This window comes from Battus philenor, unplaced genomic scaffold (assembly GCF_028537555.1).
Source record: "Battus philenor isolate CCGP_79_NKW_IND1 unplaced genomic scaffold, ilBatPhil1.0.hap1 SCAF_8, whole genome shotgun sequence".
NCBI lineage: Eukaryota > Metazoa > Arthropoda > Insecta > Lepidoptera > Papilionidae > Battus > Battus philenor.
Genome location: NW_027181748.1, coordinates 11,744,670 through 11,765,205, shown reverse-complemented (window position 1 = coordinate 11,765,205; position 20,536 = coordinate 11,744,670). Strand labels below are relative to the sequence as shown.

Below are 20,536 nucleotides of genomic sequence, written 5' to 3'. Positions count from 1 at the left end.
ATTATTCGTATTTTACAGGTCCGAGCATCACAAACGGCAGATTTGATAAAATTGATAACATCGTTCCAATAAGTCAATGGACCAAGATGTAATGCTGTAAAGGCAAAGTTAGATTAAATTAATAGATAAATTTACTAATTCAAAGCACTCTTGGAAAATACTTCTGTATCGCAAAGAGAATCAGTGGCGAAAAAACACTATTAATGAGTAACATCAGTTAAGACAGGTGGGATTTGTTCACACAATATCCTATCAAAGTTACGTTATGATCTGAATTTAAAATCTAGACTGAGAATTAAAGCTATATTAGTTTTAAAAATACATTCAACTGTGATTTAATAAATAATTTTACAAAGTTGTGTCTCAATTACAACTTCAATTTTGTAAATCGCAAAAGCGCGTCGGCTGTTACAGAAACTCTCAGATTTGCATAAATCAATTTGTAAATTCATCTTCACGGCACTAGTTGTGAGAATGAATTTAGTAGGGGACAAAATGTTTTAATAGATTTTAAGCTAAGGATTATAAAACCATTTGAAACCGAAATAATTTAATGAATTAATAATCAAACGGCACGACGGGACAGATACGTCAGATTTAGTGACTGCCGACATCAGCTTACTGTGAATTAACGCCTAGGCCCGAAAATTAGCTGCAAACGAGTTATAAAAAGCAGTCGTACGACGATGACGGCGTAATAACGTCAATGATATTAACAAAAAAAAGCCATCAACGTAAAAACCAAATAACCACTTTTTACGATTTTATATCAATGTTGAAGTAATATATTATTATGACAGGTATAATTTAAAAAGTAAAATGTATATTAAACCCGCCAGCCTGAAAAAATTCTCGAAAATAAATTAACGCTTCTCCGTAGTGATATACAAAAACAGAAGCTTCCCTAACGAAACTCGCACGTATGGTTATTATTTCACTCCTAATGCATTGAAAACATGAGCCAGCTTTCCAGTTGCAATTTTATTATGATTCGTGTACAAAGGTGGTCGGAAGTAGGAGGCTCGAGGCACTTCTCCCGGGCTCCGGTTCTTAAATAAACTAAAAACATTTTTGCTGCGAACGACGGATGAAAGGGGTACGTGGATGATGAATAATTTTTACGCTTTGGAATTCAATATTAATTTTCACTCGAGGCAAAAATTGGGAGCCTCGACTCTGCTATAAAATTTTATATTTAGATATCGGTTACGAATAAACATACATTTAGAAATCCGGTTGTCCCAAACTTAACTAATTATTCCTGAGATCAATTTCAACCTTTTTAAACATATAATAAACCATCTATATAATTAATTCGATTGACAGATCATAATAGACGATATCTGTATTTAAAAGTCATTGATGATTATTGATTAAAGCAATCGACAATTTAACACTAACTAAAACAACTTAAAATTATTGTGTATAATATTTAATAAGGATTAAAGCAGTACTAAGAATTATTTATTCTTACTTTTTATTTCAATTTAGGGAAGCCAGCAAACTACGAACTGACGGAAAGAAGTAAAGTAAATATTATTAATAGATTGCTAATACAAGCCTCCGTCTATTAATAGAAAATTTTATTGCAAAAACCATATATATCTATCAGATATGGACCATTCCAGAGGCCAATTCCGTTTTGTTCTATATCAATACATAAACTTGTTCGTGATTCGATAATCTCAGACGCAACCGGCGCAAAGCCATGTCGCAATTTTCCCATCATTGATTGTGCCGTGTCGCAACTTCATTATTCTCTTTACCCACAGCTTGCGTTGATCAAAATCTACACAAGTTCAATTGAACACAACGCTACTGCTAAGCAGTTTTCCGTTTGTTATAATTCATGACCCCTGTCATTGTTTTTTTTTTTGTGGTTACCTCGTAGACTTTAGCTTGTTTCCTACGACAAGAAAAAAACTTTTTCCATAACTTATTGTACCAAAAGTTAGATTTAACGATATGAAGGACAGCGTTTACGTGAACAACGTTCTGCCATTTACGCTGAGAACATCAGGACTGCAAAAGGTGTTATAACGCCTTCATCATCAAATCATGTGAATTGATAGTAACCCACTGCAAGGCACAGGCCTCCCAAAATCATAATGACTGGCAATGCGCTGCCCGCATCTAGGAACCTCCTTGACTATGACGACTCCTTAGTACTAATAAAATACACAGTTATCACCTACCCCACCTGGTAATAGCTATCCCCGCTGATTGGTTTTACCATTAAGTGACAAAACGAGGCCGGTGTTTCAAATACGGGTCTTAAAATTACAGAATCCTACACAGTCCCTATAACGCTCGTCACTTCTAGGTTTGAGTCTCTAATGTTGCAGCTCATTAACCCAGTAATAGAGCATAGAGGTCGCACACTCACTCAGACGACCTCTTGAGACAAAACACTAGAAGAACTATGATTCTACTCCGAGAGAGAAATTTTTCAATTACTGAACAGTTAATGACTTCTTAGTAAAACTTTCTTTTACAATCTAATGTAAATAATGGTGTAAAAAGTTATAACCAACACTTACCACAGACCTCTCCGAATTTCATTGGTGAAAAGAAAGTTAGTAAAATTTTTGCCACACACACCAACCTAATGCCCGTAAACATTTGTATGGTTTCGGTTATAATCAACGCTGTTAGCCTTTGTAAGGCTGTTACAGCTTCATCGATCACAGATCCGCGAGCTAAAATAAATATTTGGCAAGCAGTAAGAGATCATATCGTAAGAAGCCCCTTTTATAACTGTACCGAGAATTGAAAAAGGTTGAGGTTCATAATTGTAAAATTAAAAAAATAGTTATAATTATTCATTTCTCTGTAGAGGCTTAATGTAAACGGCCATTTATAAACAACGTCATGCCTAACCTGGCCGCTGACCGGTACGCGCAAAAACTGCAATACGTGACCGCCGCCAGTACGCTGAATGGCCGACGCTAAATTAATGTATTCACAAAGTAGGTGTAAATAATTCAGCCAGTACATTATCAATAGACGAATAATTTGCTTAACAAAGCTAGTCATCAATTTTCCGTTATATATTTTGATTAATATCTTCCAATTCTATTTACAATATTTTTTGCTATATTCATTAGACTAAGCAAATTCTACAGAACTTAATATGTTAAATATTATATCCAAAAAATATATTTCGATTTGTGTTACCAGATGTGCCGGCATGTAATTAAAGCCATTATCGCAAAAATAAAAAAATGCATCTGATCTTGCTACTTGATTGGATGGCAATCTAAACAGCGGCCAGGGAACTATAAAGGACTAATACTAGCGCTGGCGACGACATTTCTAGCTCCTGGTGACCCTACACGTTTCATTACTAGCAATGAGATTTTGCTTGAAATCTCTAGTGGTAATGACCGGGGCACATCGGTCATGCAACCGACGACTGTATGGGGCCTAAAGGTTTTTGAATGGCGACCACGAGCTAGTAAATGCAGCGTTTGTGCCCTCCACTAGTTGAACGGATGACATAATATGGAATGAAATAAGGCCGGTCGTCGTAACGATCTTTCGGAGAGACCTATGCCTTACTGTAAGCATCTAGTTGGTTCTATCAGCGGACATAATAATAACGGCAATGAATTAGAGCTTAAGCCTGCTAAAACAGATGCAATTAGCTAACTAGACTAAAAGGAGAAGTTACGCGCGTTAAAACACGGAATATTAATTGTGAATCATTTCTTTGCTTAAATAAATAGCGTATGTTACTCTCAATAAATATAATTACTATTGCTAGTAATAGATGATTTTTAGCCACCTAATACTTCCACCGTTAAATCAGAAGCCTGATTATTGGTGAGGGTATGGTCGGATTTTATGTCCTATGATATGCCTATTTTCTTACAATTTTGTCCTGCTACCATCTCTAAAATAACACACCGAAAATGTAATTGTAATTTCCACTGAACCATTATAAGTGGTATCCTGCATTAACAAATATTAAAATAATAATAGTTTTGCTCATTGCATAGAAGTTGCAGATCGTCAGACTCGTCCTACTTATACTTGATCACTAAGCCGTCGATTAACCACAAACCTACATAATCTGCAAGAGAGTAAACAGGTTACGATACTGCTACTGGTGTAACTTTACTTATGTTCTGAGCAAGTCAGATAGATTTGAATATGCGTTAATTATTTTAGTTATTTCCATACTATAAAATGACGGAATAAAGAGTGGTCACTTACCTTATTTTAATCGATACGCCTAGTCCACAATATTTTTAATTACTAAGTCACACTCGAGCATGCATCTCGAGCCCATAATTTATACGATATTTTTTTGGAAAAGAATACGGTGTCCTTTAAATGAATACAATAATCCCATCACACTACTCACGTTGATATATATGAGTGAGTGATCTGAGTCTATGCCGCCCTTTAGATATAACGATTAAATAGATATATGTATTGCAGTATATGACATATCATATGAACTCCGTTACTTAGTGTTCCGCGGCATGAATACCCCAATAACAATGCAATCAGTAGTAACTATTAAATTTCGCAAGATATCTAAGAGCTTTCTCTTCTTAACTTTAAAACCAAAATTAAAAGTTAATTATAAAGCAGATCTTATTATAGCGAGACTTTAGTTAATCGAAATGTGTGGAATTTCCTTTGTTAATGCATTTACATAATTGATATTATAATGTATGCATCAAATATTCTTATATTTCATTTAAAATGAGCAACTGTGCCGCTTCTTATCAACAGATCAGCATTTTGAGCTGGTTGTAGTTTACTAGTTATAATGTTAAATAATTGACGATTCAGAAATGCGTGTAAGTGCCTACTTAAATAAAGATATTTTGAATTTGAATGTCATCGGAGTGATAGCGGACGGTGAGTGTGCCAATCAACGTAATATATAGAGAGGATTACAATTGCACAGCAACCGGCAGTCATTAAGCAAAGCGCTTACTCGGCATTGCCCTTGCGCGCCAGTTCGTTGGTCTCGCAAACAGGAATCGCGCTCGGCGCCTACCCTACTCGATGACTGCGAATGTGTATTAATTATATGCCAACACATTGTTAGTATCGAAACTGGTTCTAAAGGCAAAAATTAAATATTGTGCAACACAAAATAAAACGGAAGTGATTTATAAATTTTATCAAAGCACATTACACTATTCTTTGACCGTGACTTCACTCACCTAATATTGATAATAAAAAAAACATTGTGTTTGGAAAGACGAGTTTGTATTATTACAAAAAATAAAAGAAAATCAACCCTGGAGGTTAATTAAATTATTTGTAGGATGTGAATATTAAATTTAAATCAAGGTCACTAATACTATTCAATAAATAGAAATTGCAAAAATCAACTCTCATTCAAAAAATGAAATATCACCTTCCATTTACTACACTGCACATACCATATACAAAATCACTTTTTAGTAAATGATATACGGTTAGAGATATAATATTCAATAATTTTTTCCTGTCTAAAAGACAAAAAAGTAACTAAATTTAAATGAGATCTTTAAATTTCAATTTAGTTAGAAATCATAAGCAGCTTTAGGACGATTGCCAATCCCCACTACACTCTGAATAAACAGGTCAATAATCAACAATGCACATTTTTGTATTTTTATGAAAAAAAACATTTGACACTTGTGTAAAAGCTGTTGAATAAACCAAATGTTGTCATTTTATAATTAAATTACTCCACCGATCAGATTGTACGTCAGTAAAGTCACGAGGGAACATATTTCGGCATCCATATCGAAGCATAAAGTGACGGACATGTTCGATCGAATATTTTAAAATGCGCCTCAGTGCTTTAGCTTCCGTTAAAAGTATTATAGCGATCGATCACGACATCGAACGCCCATGCCAACTGGCCGACAGCAGAGGAAGCGGTCCTCAACGACGTTTCGTGATTGGAAATGGAGGCGGCAGGAAACTTCGTGATTTGCTACGCGTCATGAAACCACGCTTCGCAAATTCGAATGACTTCCAATGCAAACGACCGAAGAGTATTGTTTCGTCCGATCTAATCGTGATAGTGACAAGTTTGGATATAATGGTAGGGTCGCCATCAAAACTGCGTACCTAACTGGAAAGGATCAAGAGTAATATATACTCCATTTGTAAACTACATGAAATAATTATGTAAATAGATAACCATAGCCGCTGATGAAGTAAATAGAATCAGATAATTTCGTACCAATTTAAGTTTTTTTTTTTAAAGTTCATGATATATGCCGGTTAAGCGGCGATAGCTTCTTTTTATTACTTATTTAAATAAATCATGTACATCTAATGCGTTCTTAATAATTTTTGTATCAACTTTAAAAAAAATAGTGAAATTGTAAATAATTTGTGATTCGAAAAGTAAAAGTTAAATAAATAAAAGGATATAAATACCAAAATCGTCAAGTGAAAGTTGACTCTATGTATAACAATTTTGGAGTTCTTTTTAAATTTAATCATCCTTTTTATTTTAGGGTAATTCCTACTAAACGCAGAGATATAGTGAACCTACAGTAAGGTGACTTGTATAGGGGCTCCTTTGCTCGCGCTACAGTGCCGTTAGCCGGATGACGCGGCGCCCGCTTGTTATGCAACCAATACCACACAGAGGACCGAAACTACTTTGACAGACAGATTCACTTTATTACATTCAACAACAGGAAACAACGCTGTTTAAATTTAAAAAAAAGATTCATATTTTCTTTGATTCGTATGATTATATAGCATTGTTGCGATTAAATAAAAGAAATAAATATCAGCGTTGATATTTTTTATGATATTTCAATCCTTGACATTGAATTACTTGTCCAGATTTAAACTTAAATCGATGTAATGGGAACTCTTTTACATACATGTCATGTACATATCATAACTTTCAAAGTACGATGGAGTACGGACCCCATCTATAGGGAATGTTAAACCGCCAAGAATCATACCACCCAATATTCCAAAGAGACCATGACTAGGTAGTGTAGCAGTTCTGGTCTTTATTTCTGCCAACGATCATAATAAGATTGCGGATATTATTCTTCCTTTGTGATCTAATAACATTCATTCTTAGTATATATTGACAGAACTAAGTAAGGTTTTAACATTTTCCATTGCTCTTTATCTTGTGTGGCTCTTCACTAGTTTTGTCTGATCTGATAAACTATCTCCCTTTTTTGTTTGCTATTTATTGGCATACTATTCCGTCTCTGCATTGCATTTTCTTTTTGCGTCTCATCATCTATTCTTCGACCATCTCAATTTCTGTTCATATATTGATGTTATTAAGGTTTTTTTTGGTATATATGTCGGGTTACTGATTCTGTTTTATTTTAGTGCCTGACCTTCTCCTTACTATCATAATGTAAATATATCATTCTAAACATAATGTATAGATTCTATATACATGATTATGGGTTGATACCATCAAACAACGTCTTCTATTTAATTTTAACTCCAATTTAAGTTAAAGTAACCTCGTCCGCAAGATAAGTTAGCAACCATGCATTCATTTTGTATGTAACATTCATTAGTCACCTTACGGCGGAAACACGTCTTATCCAAGTTACAACACATGCTATGAAATGAAAGTATAAATAATTTAATGTTGAGACATCTCACACTTCGAAACAGCCGCTTACAGCACTGAAAGTATCATCAGATGCAAATTCTCTCACTTTGTTGCAGATTGCACCACAAACTTTATCTCGCGTCGTTCTCGTACAAAGACCGTGTAAAATAGTGTATTAGAATAAAATGAAAACGCATGCATAATGTATTTGGCAGTTAAGTTGAATACTTCTAAAAGCTTCATCGCGGGGACAGCATGAAAAGCTCAATTTAAACTTGACAATAGCGGCATTTGTCGATCTTCGCAAAGTGCAAAAGCAATTGCATTTGCCACCTACTATATCTTTACTTAAATAAGTTCCGGTTCGCCGAGCTATTATTCACCAAAAGCAGTTCTCATTTTGGAAGCAACGTTTGGACCGGATCGTCTTTTAAAATGTTTTAAGCAAATAAAACACTTTTTAATTTACTTATTCCATCGACTTTAATAATGTTATGTTTTTGTTTCTAATAGATTGTAATCTATATAACACTGTGTTGTTATATGAGGTAGTATGACAAGTTATCCCTTAATTATGAAAACAACTTGTTGATGGTATCATTAGGACATCTATGGTTTTTATTATATATTGTGAAACGGTCAATTTACAAGTAAAAATCTATTATTGTATCTTAACTATTATAATTTTAAATATTTAACCTGTGTTAGCAACCTTAAGATTATTAAGTTAGGGTAGTCTTCGTAAAGGTAGTGGTGTAAAAAGCTTCAGAATGGCGGACACCGTCCGAGTGCGCCAAGGCGCCGTGTTTTAAGAATGTTATTGTGTTAAGAAAGTAGTATACATAGCTTATAGAGCGCAATCTAAGAATTAAAAATCTATTCTGTTGAGACCACCTTTATTGTGGTAACAAAACTTCGGTATTGGTGTTAGACTCAAATTTATTTTGCGACATCATTTGAACGTTAGGATCTTTGTGCTAGATGGATGTCTCTTATTTTGACCAAAGCTCAAAAACGTCATCGTATTAACAAGTGTTATGAAATGTTATCGAAATTCGACGGACTTAACTCAAATATGATGTTTGACATTATTACACGTCATGAAAGTTATTTCTATAGTTATGATCATGAAATCAAGAGTGGGTGTATGCTTTATAAAAATTACCCAGAAAAAATAAAAAGGAAGAAACGTCGCTAAAATAACTACATCGTTTTTAGTTAAAGAATATTTTTTTCTAGAAAATAATACGTATATATCAGAATTCTATGCTAGCAATTGTTTGTCTATTGTTTTAGAAAAAGTTCTAGAACAACGACCACGCAACAGACAGTACTCCGTCCGGGTTGCTGCACTAGGCCAAACGAACAACCGAATATTTCATGCATGCGGGAAGAACCTTGCCAAACAGACAGGCTACATTTCCTCCACGATCCTCAGCCTTCTTGCACTCTCGATATATTTGATGACTGATTCTCATTTAAACTTACAATGTAAAACTATCGTTAAATATAAATTGCTCTGAATAGATGTCTGCCAATATTTTGAAAATACATTAGCTACGCAATTTTTTTTTAATTGACAAAATTAAAACGATGCTTGAATTGAAGCTAGTAAATCCATGTGAACATTCTGACGAGTAAAGTAGACTGGCACACGGAGGCTGAGAGTTCGCTCTCTTTCCGTTAGCGATTCCTTCGATCGGCAGATTATCGTCTTCCAGAGCAATTTGTGGGGATTTACGCAAGATCTTTTCAGCCAAACAAATTGATCGTCCCATATTATGGGACTAATTCCTGTTGGTCACCTGTACCTATCGTGCAAAAACCTATTCGATTAATAAGAAACGAGTGTCTCGATGTAAGATAACATATATTGTTATGGTCGAGCCGTATTACTTACAATTAGGCAAACCAAGCAGGGCGTGGTTTGACGTCATAGATTTTTTATAGCCTTAGGTATTAAGATCACGTGAAGGGTTACACTAAGAAATCTTCTTCATCACTTGCAAACGGCTGCACTGAAGGAAGGAAGGAAGATTAAATATTTCTTAGAATTTATTCAGTACAGTGACAGCATTTTGACCGCAAGGCGTTCCCTGCTGAAAATAGGTCCCCACCATATAGATTTCCAATAAGATCTTGAAATCTCTGTCGTGATGTATCTGAGGATACGACTAATGGTGTATGTAGCACCGTCAATTTACACGATAAAAAAGATAAGCTCACAAAAAATAAATATATATGTGTATACATATTAATATTTATATAAATATGCAAATATATATATACATATATATACATATATATCTACATATATAAATATATAAACATAATTGATCTAAATTTTGTTGAAACATACACCTAATATTTTTAAAACCTGAAAAACATCAACTTTTACAATGTAAAGATAATTAAATATATTTAAAGACTTTAGACTTCTTGGAACACTTAGTAATGTACTATTACACCGGTACTTAAATAAAAATACATTATCTTTCCCTCTTCATCTTCGCGATAATAAAAATAAACATCTTTTTAAAATAGCTTCCAAAGACAAATAGAATAAGTAATGATAACATACTACAATTTCAAGTAATTTAATACTTTTTGTTAACAATTACCTTTAAGAAAATAAATGTTTACCAATGAAAGTAGACCAAAATACAGCAAAGCTGGTTAAATTTAGAACTAAAATTCAGTTAAAACAAATGTTAAGTCTTCTTTCTTGTGCATAACTAACTTCAGAAATATTAGTATTTTATAGTTTTTAAGGATAACATGCAATGTTTTCTTACTAAATTATGAAAAAGTAGAATGATTGAAATTTTCTACTTTCATCCGGCTTACATAATAAAATACCAAACAATTTATATTTTTTGATAGATGCTTTTAAATATTTGTTTGGCATTATTCAAGCAAGTGAGAGAATCAGTTGGTATTGTCATTATTCAATTTTCTTTTGTTTAAATAATACTTGGTTTACCATGTACTGTAACTTCACTCACTCTTTTGTTATAAATTTAAATCCATATTAAAATGCACATCTAAAATTTATTAACTAATACTTTTGAGATTGTTCACTTAAAACCATGTAGTTATTATAAATATGTAAGGAATCTGTATCAACTCAATTTTTCCAAAAAAAAATGCCTAAAAACATTTTTAAACATTTTCATCAATCAAATAATTACACAAGCATTGATTAATTTATTTTTAAGCTATCTTTGCAATTAGGTAACATGAAAGTCCCGAACAAACAAAAATAATGTAATTTATTCAAGATATCTGTTTGAGGCTAAATAAAATTTAAAAAATATTGAATCAAAGTATACACAAGTTTAAACTTGTTACCGAAAACAATATGTAAAAACAAAGTTGCAACAACATATGCAAAGTTAGACACATGACGAGATGACAGCGGAGGCGGCAAGGTTCCTCTCACCTCTTAAGTTTAACGCTGCTGGCTCCAACGGAGTAGACACCACTGCTACCAACTGCGCCAATGCCTCCACGACCCATAGCACACCCCACATGTCCCACAACCACATCACAACACTCCACTATCTCATTGTTGGCACAACATTTACAAAACTTAACCAATACGAAAACCTAACTATGCTAGTAACTCCTATTGGCACGATCATACTTTGGAATAAATCATGGCAATAAGACTGTTTAATATCATTTCCAGCCTGCCTTATTACATTATTTTAACTAAGAAAGTTAAATTTTACTGTCCGAGTGTTGTTAAAACAAAGACAGCAGCTGCACGTCATAACATTTCCTCGCTAAAAGCGAAAATACACAACATTCAAAGACGACGTCTCGTCAAGCACTAGTGCTGTACTGTAGCTAAACTTTTCACCAAGATCGTTTTTTAACAATCGATTTACAAAATCTAGTCGATGTTAGTTCGACTGTAACATCGCAATCGTATTAAGTGATCAAAATATTTTAATCTGTAAAATTAATAGCCTTTTTGCTTGGAGTTATAGTTTTTTCTTCGATAATTTCTTTCTTTTCACGGATATCACAAATACAAGGAGAGTAAGAATAAATTTTTGGCAATTCCTTCTTTTTTAACTTAACTATTTGTTTTGCTATTTTCTCTAAATACATAATGTTCATATATGGATCTTTGGGAGTCATGAAATCGTCAGCAGGTTGCCAAAAACCGTTAATATACTTAGCAGGTTGTGAAAAAACACCGTCAAAAGTTAACCCAAAAGATCCTGTAAGAAATAACGTGCACTAAATTTCATATTTTAAGCAGGAAACAAAAACTGATTTATCAAAAACTCAACATACCGTTACACAAAATTCCCAAGGTAATAATTTCAATTGCACTTGGACCCGTTAGCCATAATTTCACAAAATTAATAACTGATATAGCTTTATTCAGTGACAAGTCGTCATTATTATTTTTTTTCTAAAAAAAATAATCATTAAACTATATGATACATTATAAAATAATAAGATAGTATTAGATTTCTTTAATACATACTTTATTTTCCAATAACTTTGACCATACACTTTCATCGAAGTACAATAAATATTGCAATGTTCTAAATTCTGGAGAAAGGGTACCGACGCACAAAGAAGAATTTTTAACTTTTACATATCTGGTATACGGATGAATAACATTATATTTATGAATTGTATTTTGAATATCAATAAGATGATTAACTCCAACAAATCCCCATACTGGTGGACAGAACATATTTTTTATTGGCACTCCCGCAGTTTCAGCTGCGATAGGAGCTACTTCTAAGCCCAAATCCGACGTTACAACAACAATATTTCTTTTATTGATATTTGTTAATAATTTCGTCATTAAAGTAGCATTATAACAGGCTGGCCCCAGATTAGGAAAGACTATAAACATGTTACGAGATGCAGAAGCGTTTATTAACGGTGCCAGCTCTTTCATAATGTGAGCGTTATGTGAAAGCCAATCACCAATCGCCATATCATCACTGTGAATATAAAGTTATATTTTATAGTCATTATCTTTTATATTTCAAAGTTTTTTTGCAGTAAACTTTTACAAATACATAAAAGATGATGAATATTACCAAAATGGTTCATAATCCATTATAATTAGAAGGTCGCAGTTTGTTAGAGCCATACCCATTTTTCTTGTGTATTTAACTATTTTATTAGAGTAAGTAGTACCGACGTAACTGCATTCATTTTCGACAAATTCTAAAAATGTTTGTGAATATTCTTTGTCGTAAATATAAATTTTTGAAATACTTTTGTTAGCAAAAGATGTATCTAGTAGACCTGATATTAAATACATAGTTAATGGGTGGCTTGCACCAGAAATACAAATGGTATAGTTTTTGTTTACTTGGGATTTTTCTTCTAAATTTTGGTCATTGAAAATATCTTGTTTAGTTTGTTTCTTCTTGTACTGATTAAAATTATCTGTTAAATTTTTAAACCTTTCGGTAGTTAGAAAAGCTTCGAAATGGTAATAGGAGTAGCAATAATCTAAAAATTCTGATGCACCTCCTATATAATATGGTTTACTTCCTTCTATTAATAGTTCTTTCCAAACTAAAGGAGATCCCTCGTGGTGCCACTTATTCCTTAAGTTAATCTTACACAGCCATCCCTAACAATAAAGTTAAAATAATAAATATTTACGTTGCGATAAAATCATTTTGATTAGTTTATGGTAGTAGTAATAACAATGGTGGCATACCTTCCAATCTAATACAGTTTTTTCAATTCTTTTCCAACAAAAATGAGGTAAATTTTGAGAAAGATAGTCAGCAATTAGACAAGTTTTCGCAAAATTTTCGCATTGTGATTTACCAGCTATGACTATTTGTATACCCATTTTGGTAATCTGCAATCTAAAATAGAAATGATATTTCAATTTTTCTTTTGACATAAATATTTTTTTAATATGATGACTTTAACTGATAATAATGAGTATTATCTTTTATCTTACTATCTATATGCCTGTCTCATTATTATATATGACTATATGAACCAAGTTCATCATAAGCCTCAAAATTAAATTAAATAGAAAAATGTTATGGTGACATTATACGTAATCCACGAAAAATTCAAAATAGAAGCTTTTTGGCAAAATCATTAAAGCCTTTTTGGCTATGAATATGATACAATTCTCGACATGGTATTTACCTTGTTAGTACAATAATTTTATATCAAAATTGTATTTATAATCTAGAGTTACTATTTTAGATTTTCAGAAAGTTAACAACGAATACTTTTTAGTGTTTATTAGTCGGTTAGTTTTCATTAATGGAAAAAATGGTATTGGTTGCAAAAACCTTTTTATTTACATTTTACTATTAACGTAACTACAATTTTGTAACTTATGGGACTCGATATACTATCTACACATCACCATTTTTTATCTGTATAAATTTATTACAATCGATTATCAATATATATAAACTTATCGAAATGTCATTTTATCTGCGTCCGTTTAATAATCCAGCAAGTCCGTATCAATTAATTGAGATTAAATATCTAATATTTGAAGATTGTTCAGCTTACTTACTTGCTACTTATATTTAAAATTGAAAAAGTATAATTTGTCTGTAGAATTGTATATTAATTTTAGTTAGCATGTGATTTACGCAAATAGGTTATGTTTACATTACGTTATTGATCGATTGAAGGGTTGAATTTTTGATTTGTTAAGCATTCTGGAAAAAGTTTAGATTTGCTTTGTATAAAGAAATCTCAAAGGTTGGTATGGCCCAGAAAAATTGGGGTTTTTGCGATTTATCGCTAAGTAGAAGTTGTGATATTAGTAAAATACAATCATTGCATAAATTAGGTTTTAATACCGTTGCAATCAACACTTATGTCGAAGAAGCTGTTGAAGAGCCAAAAAAGAAGAAGCGAAAAGGAGAAATAAAAGAAAAGAAGGATTTCATACCAAATCCTGTAGAAATTCCAAATGATTTAGGTAAAAGTGAAATTAACATTCTTCAAAGAGTTACAATAGAGTTCTCTGAATCTAGTATTACTCATAAATTTAATCAATCTGATAATATTAAAAAGTACGATATTATAGCAGTAGTGCCAAAGACATTGCAAGCATTTCAGTATGCATGTGGCAATTTAGATGTTGATATTATCACTTTTGAACCAGAAGTCAGACTTCCCTATAAAGTCAGTCGTAAACTCTACAACCAAGCAGTGGAAAGGGGAATATTTTTCGAACTCATGTATTCACCAGCTATCAAGGATTCAACTTGTAGAAAAAACATTATAAGTATGGCCCATACTTATCATGCAGTTGGCAAATCAAGGAATATCATTATATCCAGTGGGGCAGACAATTACATCTACACAAGAGGTGTCCATGACGTCATTAATCTAGGATTTATTTTGGGATTAAACAGCAATCAAAGTCTAGACTCTATTAGGAGTAATGCACGACGACTCATTATAAAAGCTGAAGGGAGACGAACAGGGAAACATTATTTAGTAGTTACTCCTATAAAAGACAGTAAAAATAAAACTATTAAAAAATAAATATGCAGTTTTATTTAATGTCATAGTTTAGATTATATGGTTAAATGTTTACACTTTGTTCTAAGATATCTAAAAGTCTTGTGTATTTTAAGAAGAAATAAAATCTAAGTTTCACATCTTAATTCTATTTTATGTACTTATTTTAAAACAATTAGTAGTGTCATACATTTATACTTGCTACTAAAAAATCTCAATCAATATTACTGCACATTTATTTAAAATACAATATCAATTACATAAACATATTCATCAGTTTTTAAATAAGAATTGTAGAGTTAAGGAAATAACTAACCTTCACCATATGTATGTTTAAAATTATTACACATGTATTTAGAAATCACGTATTATTCAATGATATTTATATAATTTACATAATGAATTAATGGTGTACCTCTCAATAAATTTCTATAATTTAAAATGCAATAAAAAGTAAAATAAGTTTGGTTTTTAATATTTTAGTACCCTATAACTTAACTCAAACTAGCATTTTATGACTAAATAACATCAATGTACTTATAAACTTATTTTCTTCTTTCAGTACATAATAAGTAATTTTTGGTATATTTAGTTAAATAAAATAATATCAAAAATTCTATATTATTAGGGAGACCAGAAAGTATTGTTCTTAAGTTAAATTCACATGACTACATTTATAACAAGTTTTTATTTCTAATCGACGATGTACCTTTGTTATCAACAACCTTTTGCTATGTAGTACACAAATTTTCAATGCCAGTAAAATTAATGGTTTTTCTATAAAATATGTCGTCAAATACGACTTTTCCAGTCACCCTAATATATTCAACTTCAATTTGACCTATTTTTTGTATAATGAAATCAGTTAGACTTCTTTTTTATAAACAGAGATGATATCCAATGCAATTTTTATAAACGTGCGAAGTTGACTAATGGAATAGAAAAATTCTTGGATGCAAATGGTAGATTGTCACAAATACATCCATTTGTACAAGTTAGGCAGAAAAACCGAAAAACATTATTTAATAATTTTTTTTAATGACTCCTTAAAGCTGCACAGACTGTAGTAAATGTACACTGTAATGCCCCATCTGTGTTAAACACTCAGAATGTGAAGTTAATATTAATCCTGTCTTACTTTTAAACAGCGATTATTACAAATGTTGTTAATTCAACCTTCATAGTGATAAACAATTATTTTTCTTCTATCTTGCTCTCTAATTGCCCATTGACTGTTCTCGAGGCATCATAAACACACAAAACACCAATACCATTTTGATTTATTTATAAACCTTTTTTACTCAACTTTTTCATGTTCGGAAGTATCTTGCCTGTCTTTATTTATAACGGTCTTTTCAACTGATGATCGAGATGGGACAGGAGGCTTAATGGCAGTCTTCTCTTCAGTCAATGTAAATATATCTGTTACCCATTTAAACCTGTATGAACAAAATATACAAATATAAGTAATTTCTGATGTAGATATACTATGCTTACATTAATTATTAATTGTACTCGGACTGCTGTGCAAACAGTTAATAACTAACCATCTTCTAATGTTAACATTGCACTTTGGCACAGAAATAAATTACGAATTTTAAATATCAATAATTAATATGTGTATATCTAAGGCATATTTTTGTCTCTCTTCTAAATCTTGTAATAAAGTCTTGCTCAAGAAAATAATAAACTAAATAACACTGGATCTGACTGAATAAAGAAAATGAGCTAACATGATTCTGGAAGTGATTAATAACTAGCAATGTCAGAATGTTATTTAGGAAAGCAATTCTGAATGAATGTAATTAATTAGCAAACACAAATACACAAAATATTAACCAGAGTAAATTAATAACAATGGACAAATATTGTTAAAATTATAAATTCTCTAAATTTCTTTGACGTTTATAACAATAAAGTGAATAGATGTCGCTACACCAGGAGTATTACAAGGAGAAATGAAAAGAACAACTTCGTTTTTTAAATTATATTATTTTTAAAAATGCAATCTCAACTTTTGGTACATAATAATACAAATGTAAAAAATGCACACACTATGATACATTGTGACAAAATTAAAAGATTCACACAGTGCTTACATAACGGCATATTATTTTATAGCTATGTACCTTCATAAAATAAAATCATTCATTCCATTATAATAGCTGTGATCTATTTCTATTAACTTTAATGTAGCACCATAGGTGTTATTAGTTTCGCATTTAGTCACAATTTCATAACAAACGGAAATTACCTTTAGTGCACTATTAAAAATATTAGATAGAGTAATGTCTTTTAATTTGTATACTTTAAGGTACTAACAAATATTCTAGTATGCAAGTTAATATTTCATATGTGGATTATAAAATATCTATTATATTCAAATTATTAAAAAAAGTAAAATCGTGACGGATTTGAATTTTCTTTGTATTTAATTTGTGTATTAATCTCAATTAAAATTATGATTGTCATAGACACGTTTATAAATGCTTTTAAATGGCTTTTTAGACCTATGTACCATTGTTAATTATATCAGTGTATCCAGTCTGTAATTCAATTCCAAGATACAAGCAATTAATTTAATGTGACATTAATTTCAGAGTAATGATACATGTATACAAGCATTTAATTAAGTCTACATTAGTTCTTACCCACCATGCAAATATTGCAAAGTAAATAGGAATCTCTAAGACTCGTCTTGTTATGTTTTTTTTTACTGCTCTATATAATAACAATAATTTGCAGTAAAAGAGCCACTGAACCCATTCCCATAAATCACATTTATTAGCCACTCTTCTGCAGTGATGTTTTTAAGATGTTACATACTATCATATCATTTGGATGGTATAAAAATTGGCAGTGAGAAAATTTTTGTTCTATTTTAGTTATTGTCTTACATATAAGATATTTAGTTAATATCATTAACATATGACTTGATAAAACATTAAATGAGACATTGTGTGCGTTAGGGATGATGACAGATAATTATGGTATAGCTAATCTCACCTTACATTGATACTAGGCCATAGATTATTACCTGTGGCAAACAGTGATTTCCACAACAATATATAAAACGATTTTTGTTATAATAATGTCAAAAGTTAAAATGCACTAAGCTATATGATAGTTGCCGATTTGACTGATATATTGAGCAAAATAATTTATAAAATTATGAATTATTTAAAAAACAGTCTTTACTTGTCTTTTTCAATAATTAAAATAATAATCGCCTTAATATAAAACATGAAATTTTTAAACTACATTAAACAGAGCTAACTTAAACGCCGAGGTTACGTAACTTAATTACAAAATCATGGCATTATTTCATTAAATGAGGAAACTAATTATCATCATTAAATCAATCAATATCATTATACCAATTACAAAATTATAAACATGTACAAAATAAATAATAATCTCCAATCATACAAATTAACCGTTACTAGTTAACAAATTCAGTCTCATTGGTTAAACATAATCATAATGGGTTGTTACCAACCATTTCTTTCCTCAACAAATCATCCTGTGTATTTGTGTACAAGAAATTAAATATTTACGAAACAAGAATTTAACTTTGTATTATATCACATGCTTTTCTGGTTGACACGAAATTTTAATTACATCAATTATAATATAGGTAGAATATGAAATTTTATTTCCAACTTCTACATTCCAATTTTAAGAGATCTTTCATTGTTAGATTATAGTCACAATCATTTACATAACATTAATCCTGTATTATTTTATCTAGCAAATAAAAATCACACTTGAATAACACGCATACTAACTAAACATAAAAAAATCTTCTTTATTAACAATTGTGATGTCTGTAAACAATTATTGATGACTTTTTCATTTTATAATGTCTTATCTGTATCATGTCTATTAAAAAAAAACTTCAACCGCGATTTTAAAATTAAGAATTAGCTCTAAAATGGCATTTACACTTTTTAATCAGATACCAAAAATTCTCAGTAATATAATTAGAAATGTAAGAAATTGAAAATTCACCTAATGAAAATATCTACAAACAGCACAAAAATTGGCAACATTCGCTTTAATGACTTCGAATTAGAATCTAAATTACTTTCCGCAATTGTTTCGAGTCTCTATCATTTGTTTAGTGAGTGTCAGTTGTTGAGAAAAGATACGCAATGTGCGACGGTGTTTACATTTTCTACCAACCTGTTGTACAGCTCCCTTCTCACACTGGCTGTGAATTTGCTGACGAGACAAAGCGTTACCGTGGCAGCGAAAATCGCATTGTAGAGTAGCACTAGCTTGAAGTTACCCAACCACTCGATTCGGCCAAACTCCCCCAGCAAGTCGAAGTTAGTTATACCTGGAGAGTTAGTTATACATGTAATTAATAACATCACTTTTGGAAGGCCAAAATTTAGATCCACTGCTATAATTTCATAATGATTACAAAACATTAATCTATATGGTATATTAATAGAAAGCGGGTCACACAAGATAGCGCATAGTCGATGCATTGACAGACAATCTAAATCGCACAATTATTATTAAATTTCTTTAATAGTGTTTGACAAAATAGTTAGAAATTTTGTAATAGCAAATTACTAATATACAAAGGGATATTTTGTTAGGATCCTCAGATGAGGGATACGATGTAGGGAGGAGTAGTTGTGATAACATAACTCACCGAGAATCTTGACGAGAAGCGGCTGCGCTGTGGAATGTGCAAGCAACAGGGCGCAGAGAGCGATGATTCTGGCGAGTGGTGTACGCTGCGTGCGTGGCAGCAAACGTAACGCACGCATGGGCGCGCTCAGTCCCGTCAGTGAGGCCGCGTGCAGGTACAGTATCAGGAATGCCTCCAGCGTCGCGCCCGCCCATCCCAGCTTAGATAATGACGCGATGCCGAGCGTGAATTGCTGTCAAATATCATCGTCATCAGACCAGACTAGTTACATAGTGGTATCAGGATAAAGAAAAGAGAAGCAACGGAGATTGAAACAATGGGAGGATGACATTAAAAAAGTAGCTAATTAAGAAAGGAGGGGAAAAGCGAGAAATGGAGAAGAATGAAAAAGAGTCCAGTCTAACAAAAAACACATATAGTTTAGGTATTAAATATTATTTCAGCCGTAGTACGTCTACAGCTGGGCATAAGCCTCATCCCATAGATTTCCAAAAGAACCGGAATAAGTATTATTAGTTAATACATTTATCACGTGATTTTTAACCAATGACCATTTTGAACCAATCGACCTCTGTTGTACATGTAGTAGATTACTGACCACTACTGAAATAATTACAAAACTAATACTGTCCCATTTCGACTTTCATGGAAAAGAACGCAAACGTGGTCGTCATTACCAACAGCAGCCTGCATTAATGTATTGCTGTACGCAGGCCTTTTTTAGTCTTCCCCCTACATCATTCTGTGCTCTCTTCTTTAGCCTTAGAAGATCGCTGTTTGTGTCAATATGATAGGTAGGA

The 20,536-nt window shown here is 31.9% G+C and overlaps 4 protein-coding genes across 6 annotated transcripts in view; 1 reads left to right on the top strand and 3 right to left on the bottom strand.

Annotated features, from left to right (window-relative positions):
* LOC137931527 (uncharacterized) overlaps positions 1-11,388 on the bottom strand; it is a 230,041-nt gene extending 218,653 nt beyond the window's left edge. Inside the window, exon 1 of the mRNA XM_068774950.1 lies at positions 11,010-11,388. Within this exon, the coding sequence (XP_068631051.1) occupies positions 11,010-11,115 (106 nt within the window). The 5' untranslated portion in view covers positions 11,116-11,388. The remainder of the gene's footprint in view (positions 1-11,009) is intronic.
* Positions 11,389-11,521: 133 nt separating this feature from the next.
* Positions 11,522-13,415, bottom strand: LOC137931846 (putative malate dehydrogenase 1B). Its single transcript, XM_068775357.1, is given in 5 exon segments — positions 11,522-11,799; positions 11,876-11,996; positions 12,072-12,543; positions 12,622-13,187; positions 13,278-13,415. Coding segments are annotated over 5 exon segments (1,575 nt in total).
* A 607-nt stretch (positions 13,416-14,022) lies between these two features.
* Positions 14,023-15,368, top strand: Rpp30 (ribonuclease P protein subunit Rpp30). Its single transcript, XM_068774847.1, has one exon. The coding sequence runs from the start codon at positions 14,306-14,308 to the stop codon at positions 15,092-15,094; it is 789 nt and encodes a 262-aa protein (XP_068630948.1). The 5' UTR covers positions 14,023-14,305; the 3' UTR covers positions 15,095-15,368.
* Positions 15,109-20,536, bottom strand: part of lili (LMBR1-like protein) — a 28,700-nt gene continuing 23,272 nt past the window's right edge. For all 3 annotated transcript variants that reach the window (XM_068774844.1, XM_068774845.1, XM_068774846.1), the window contains exons 9-11: positions 19,737-19,968; positions 19,256-19,412; positions 15,109-16,509 (exon numbers count right to left, since the gene is read on the bottom strand). In XM_068774844.1, the coding sequence (XP_068630945.1) occupies positions 16,368-16,509; positions 19,256-19,412; positions 19,737-19,968 (531 nt within the window). In that variant the 3' untranslated portion in view covers positions 15,109-16,367. The remainder of the gene's footprint in view (positions 16,510-19,255; positions 19,413-19,736; positions 19,969-20,536) is intronic.